The following is a 6,000-nucleotide window of genomic DNA, read 5'->3' on the forward strand; positions in this document are numbered from 1 at the left end:
GCCCTTTGCTCACAGTGCATTACATTGTTTGGGACATCAGGTACACTGTCACCATCCTCGATATCCAGGGTTTATGCTCACTTTGGATCTCTACACCGCTGGAATATGTCATAGCAAAATTGAATGCACAGGGCTAGCTATTTGATTGGTGTCGGGTAAAAAAACAACCTGACCAATCACTAGGCTGATACTTGTCCTTTGAAGATTACAGAGGAGCGACGCCCGACTTCAAAGCCAGTTCGTTTTACCGTTACACGACAGTGAGATTCTTTTGATTTACATCAAAGGATCACACTAGTCTTCTCGTCTCATCCACATGATGCTGCACTCTGAGCCTTCACTGAAATTTAGTTCTTGAGTCCAGTATATATACAGAGTTATGGTCCCTTCCATCATGAAGCCAAATTTATACAGAGTTATGGTCCATTCCTTTATGAAACCAAATTTTTACAGAGTTATGGTTCCTTCCATCACAAAACCAAATTTATACAGAGTTATCGTCCCTTCCATAACGAAACATAATTTTGTTTAGAGATGGGGACTCTAGATTGCTAGCAATTTATTCCAATCTTTATCTTTTAGATTGACAGCCTTGTACATCTGTGAGAATGTTTCAACATGCTATTGCTATGTTTCTAGGTGTTGAAGAGAAATCCTGATGGTAGTATTGCTGCAGGTGGAAGTGGAGCTTCGAATGGTTGTGAAGATGACGATGGGAAGCAGGAAGTGGGTTTGTTGGTGAATGAGGAAGTAACTCCCGTTAATGCTAAGTCTCTTGCTCGTGCTTTGAGACCACCTGTCACTCTTAAAAATTTCTTCAAATCTGCTGGGCAGAAGAAGTCCGAGAATATCTGTGAGAATATTTCGATATGTGAGTCAGGTCCTCCATCACAGGCTGTCATAGACCCTGACTTGTGTGAAAAAGACAATGATAAGGACTCCAATTTGTCTCCATGGGATGATGACACAAAATCAGACAAAAAGGGCAAAGTTAACAATTCAGCAGAAAGTGACAATAACCAGGTTAAATCTGAGTCAAAGTCGGATCCAGAAAGGTCAGGTTCTAATGCAAGTGACCTAGAAAGCTCAGTTACAAAGGGAAGTAACTCTAAAGAGACAGGTTCTGATGGTGGGACTATCACAAAAGCAGAACTTAAAGAAAAAAAACATAGAACTCAAGCTTCCAATAGTACTAAATCTCCAAAACCAGATTCAAACTCGGGGAAACAAAATCTGTCGAAGAAACGTAGTGCAGAGAGCAGCACGTCTTCCAGAGAAGCTAAACGACCTCGGCAGTCAAACATCATGTCAATGTTTGCCAAGGCTACTGCCAAGAAGGAAGCTAAACCGAACATGAGCTGTCCAATATGTGGGAAGGAGTTTGATAGTAAAGTAAAAAATGATGAAATCAACCAACATGTAGATAACTGTCTCATAGAATGATGTAGCAATAACTTAGATCTGTTAGTATAACTGGGCTAATGGGGGCTAGGGTTACAGGGTGGGCTAATGGGGGCTAGGGTTACAGGGTGGGCTAATGGGGGCTAGGGTTACAGGGTGGGCTAATGGGGGCTAGGGTTACAGGGTGGGCTAATGGGGGCTAGGGTTACAGGGTGGGCTAATGGGGGCTAGGGTTACAGGGTGGGCTGATGGGGGCTAGGGTTACAGGGTGGGCTAATGGGGGCTAGGGTTACAGGGTGGGCTGATGGGTGCTAGGGTTACAGGGTTGATAAGTAACAGTGGGTTAGTTGGCATTGGAGGTCACTCGGTTAATAAATACTGGCTGACACTGGGTATTTGAGATCACTCCATTAATAAGGACTAATGGACACTGGGTATTTGGGGTCACTCCATTAATAAGTACTAATGAACACTGGGTATTTGGGGTCACTCCGTTAATAAGTACTTGCTGACACTGGGTATTGGAGGTCACTCGGTTAATAAGTACTTGCTGACACTGGGTATTTGAGATCACTCCGCTAATAAGTACTTGCTGACACTGGGTATTGGAGGTCACTCGGTTAATGAGTACTGGCTGACACTAGGTATTTGAGGTCACTCCGTTAATAAGTACATGCTGACACTGGGTATTTGGCGTCACTCCGTTAATAAGTACATGCTGACACTGGGTATTTGGCGTCACTCCGTTAATAAGTACATGCTGACACTGGGTATTTGGCGTCACTCCGTTAATAAGTACATGCTGACACTGGGTATTTGGCGTCACTCCGTTAATAAGTACATGCTGACACTGGGTATTTGGGGTCACTCCATTAATGAGTACTAATGAACACTGGGTATTTGGGGCCACTCCGTTAATAAGTACTAACTGACACTGGGTATTAGAGGGCACTCCGTTAATAAGTACTAACTGACACTGGGTATTAGAGGGCACTCCGTTAATAAGTACTAACTGACACTGGGTATTAGAGGGCACTCCGTTAATAAGTACTAACTGACACTGGGTATTAGAGGGCACTCCGTTAATAAGTACTTTCTGACACTGGGTCTTAGAGGTCACTCCGTTAAAAAGTACTTGCTGACACTGGGGATTTGAGATCACTCCGCTAATAAGTACTAATGGACACTTGGTATTAGAGGTCACTCCGAAAAAAAGAACTTGCTGACACTGGGTATTTGGGGTCACTCCATTAATAAGTACTAGTGAACACTGGGTATTTGGGGTCACTCCTTTAATAAGTACTTGCTGACACGGGGTATTAGAGGTCACTCCGAAAAAAAGAACTTGCTGACACTGGGTATTTGAGATCACTCCATTAATAAGGACTAATGGACACTGGGTATTTGGGGTCACTCCTTTAATAAGTACTTGCTGACATTGGGTATTAGAGAACCCTCCGCTAATAAGTACTAATGGACTCTGGGTATTAGAGGTCACTACGTTAATAAGTACTTGCTGACACTGGGTATTTGGGGTTTTCAACAGTAAAATGTGAAATGAAGTTTCACAGATTTTGTTGTCAATAATTTGATAGCGCTCAGAAAAATTATTACCATGTAATTTGCTGCATGCTGCACCTTAACATTGTGAAATAGCTATCATGTGTAGTGTGAATGTTCTTCTCTGTGTGTTAAACAGTAAGAAATATAGCTGTTTGGTGCCTTTATCTTCAAAGATGTCATTACAAACGGATACCTGCATTCCTTACAGCTTTGGTAGTGAGAGAGAGGATTAAACAAATGGTACGTTGGATTGCTAGCCAGGGATGTTTTAAATGATGATGAATTAACTGTCGACTAATATGTTATGGACATGAAAAGTTTTGTGTTTTTAAATGATGATAAATATGTATTAAGCCTGGTGCATGCATTGATTGTTTTACTTTTATCGTCGGAAGAAATATCATGGTCGTTTGACATATGCGTATGTTTTACGTTCTGTTGTTGATAGGGAGGGCTCGGCTGTACACGGACTGGCTTGTGTGTATACCTCCTTACATAGAAAACTGAATTATTAATGCAATCTAGATGTATCAAACTTCATTTGTTACCCAACATACTAAAATCAATTTTAATTTTCGTTTTTTAAAGATTAATGTTTCCAAGTTTTTTGCTCATCTATCACAAGTTGTTGGCGAGCTTATGCCCTGAAAAGGCTTTTGCTGTTTGTACAGCAAAAACGTTTTCATTAGTTAAAACATTTGTTTGGATGGCACAGCCTGACAGTGGATAACACACTGGTCTTACACCATGGTGGCTGGGGTTTGATTCCATGATCAGAGGTGAAAAGGTATAGGGTAACCTGCCCAACCATGTGGGTTTTCTCCTGGTACTCTGGTTTTCTCCTGGTACTCTGGTTTCCTCCCACATTAAGACCCCCTGTGTGCTATTTGTTACATCCTGGCCAACAAGAGTTGATTAATATAAGTTGAGATAACTCATTTCATAATTGTTGTCAAATAAATAAAATATCTATTCATAATGCCAGAAGGGATTTGCTGGTTCGAAATCCAAGATGTGTTCCATGGCCTTTGCATGTCCAAAACATGTTCAACTTAAATAAAGCTGATTTGGACAAAACGTTTTGACATATAATTCTCACTTGGCCCTTACCAAATTTTCAGTCATTATCCAAAATGGCTACACTGGCCTCCGATCAGCTGTGGTATTCTTGAATTGTTTTTAAGGTTCAACAGATGTGCCTGTTATTGTGCTGACCATATGCAACTATTTGGGTGAATAAGAAACCCAACTTATTCTAGTTCAAATTACAGCTAAAACACAGGTTTTATTGTCTCACTGTCATGAAGTGGAAGTGAGACTAAGGTGTTCCTTTTTTGCCGACGGCGTCAACATTAAGTTTTTGTGTTTACCCGATAAGTTAGTTTCTCTGAAAGTATAAGTGCTACACCAACCAAACTTGGACCATAGATGCATCGTAGGTAGTACATCTCAACCCATGCATCAAATGCTTGATGCAGCCTACCTTTCATGGTCCATTGACTTTGTCAGCATCTCAATCAACATTAAGTTTTTGCGTGTAAGTTAGTTTCTCTGACATGTGCATTGATGGTCAAAGCGGGGCATAGGCTAGACATATCAATCCAAATGGCTTGTTTTATAATGTAGGTAAGTATAAATTCAAGAACATCAATGTTTTAATTTCAATCTTGATAATATATACACATTTAATAAATAATGAAATCTGAGGTATTGCCGTTATGTGGTATAACAGTTGTGGAGTAAGGCGTCAGTGTACATCACTAAAACTATGAAATGCATATTTCCACTTTGGTATCTGTTGGATTTTAACAGTTTGAGGGATCATAAAGTCTTCAATCTGATATGTGGCATGTTTTGGAATGATTTGATGTACAAAAGAGCATAAAATGATTCTAATTGTAGTGAAATTATTTCAATCTGAATATCATCTGACAGAATTTTATTTAGAATTACATTACAGTGGATGAGGATGAAATACAACAGGTGCTATTTGTTTGCCATACAGCTTTCATAAGGTGCTTTCTATATTTTCAAAATTAATAGAAATCAACATATTTTTATCAAATATTTATCTTTTGAAAGATATTAAAATAGAAGCATTTTTCAGACATTGTTATGTTAGTTTGGAGGGGAAGGAATCCTTTTTGTTTTCATTTTGTAATCTAACCAGTCCCCCTGCCAACACAGCCGAGACACCCTCCAGTAAATCTGGGTTTTATATGTGTTATATATATCACTCTGTGATACTTTACAATGAAGGTGATGTGCTGATAAAAGTGCAATAATTATATTGGAGTGTTTACGTGAAATATTGTCTGCTAGAAAAGAATTTCTAATTAAAATAGTCTGACAATCATACAGATATCGGTCCACTTTTGTATCTTATCTCTCTGACTGTTTTAATTATGTGAAGTATGTGAAGATTCATTCCAAGGTATGCAGCAATACTATATTTTGTTAAATTTATTTGCCTTAACTCCACCCCTGAAATTTCATAATGAACTATTCCAACCTTTGAATTGGAAGAGTTCAAATGTGTCTTCAGGGGTTAATGAGTTAACCTTATCCGTTACAGGTACTCATTTCAAATTTCATTTTGGAATCAAAGTCGGGTTAGTAAGCAACTTTTCTTGATGAAACATTATAACAGGTTTTCAATTTTGATTTTTTTTTTCGTGCCTGGCTCAATAAATAAAGTGTCGGTAAACTAATTTAACCAATGAAATGTCAAGGTCATTGCTGTGTAGAGTCAAGGTTACAGTTGAATGTTATATGGATGAAATTTGTAAGACATGCCGAATTTACCTGTGAATTTTGAATAATCCAAATTATTTTATGTTCGCATCAGCCACAATTAAAACTACTTCGGAAATTGTGAATCTCAGAGAGGTGCTTTAGCGAAATTGTGAATTTCTTGACCCTGGGGTCTCACGTTTCCCCCTGGGGAGGGGGTAAACTTTACTATAGTTTATATAGGGAAATCACATTTTGGACCAACATTTGTTTAATTTCCATTGGAAGTAATTCAATTTGGGT

The 6,000-nt window shown here is 39.0% G+C and overlaps 2 protein-coding genes across 3 annotated transcripts in view; one reads left to right on the forward strand and one right to left on the reverse strand.

Annotated features, from left to right (window-relative positions):
- Positions 1–1,527, forward strand: part of LOC110451405 (protein FORGETTER 1-like) — a 37,728-nt gene extending 36,201 nt beyond the window's left edge. For both annotated transcript variants that reach the window (XM_021499401.1, XM_021499402.1), the window contains exon 32: positions 640–1,527. In XM_021499401.1, the coding sequence (XP_021355076.1) occupies positions 640–1,443 (804 nt within the window). In that variant the 3' untranslated portion in view covers positions 1,444–1,527. The remainder of the gene's footprint in view (positions 1–639) is intronic.
- LOC110451406 (acetylcholinesterase-like) overlaps positions 1–6,000 on the reverse strand; it is a 128,962-nt gene that overhangs the window by 10,945 nt on the left and 112,017 nt on the right. The gene's annotated exons all lie outside the window — the stretch shown is intronic.

Source organism: Mizuhopecten yessoensis, unplaced genomic scaffold (assembly GCF_002113885.1).
Source record: "Mizuhopecten yessoensis strain PY_sf001 unplaced genomic scaffold, ASM211388v2 scaffold5989, whole genome shotgun sequence".
NCBI classification, from domain to species: Eukaryota; Metazoa; Mollusca; class Bivalvia; order Pectinida; family Pectinidae; genus Mizuhopecten; species Mizuhopecten yessoensis.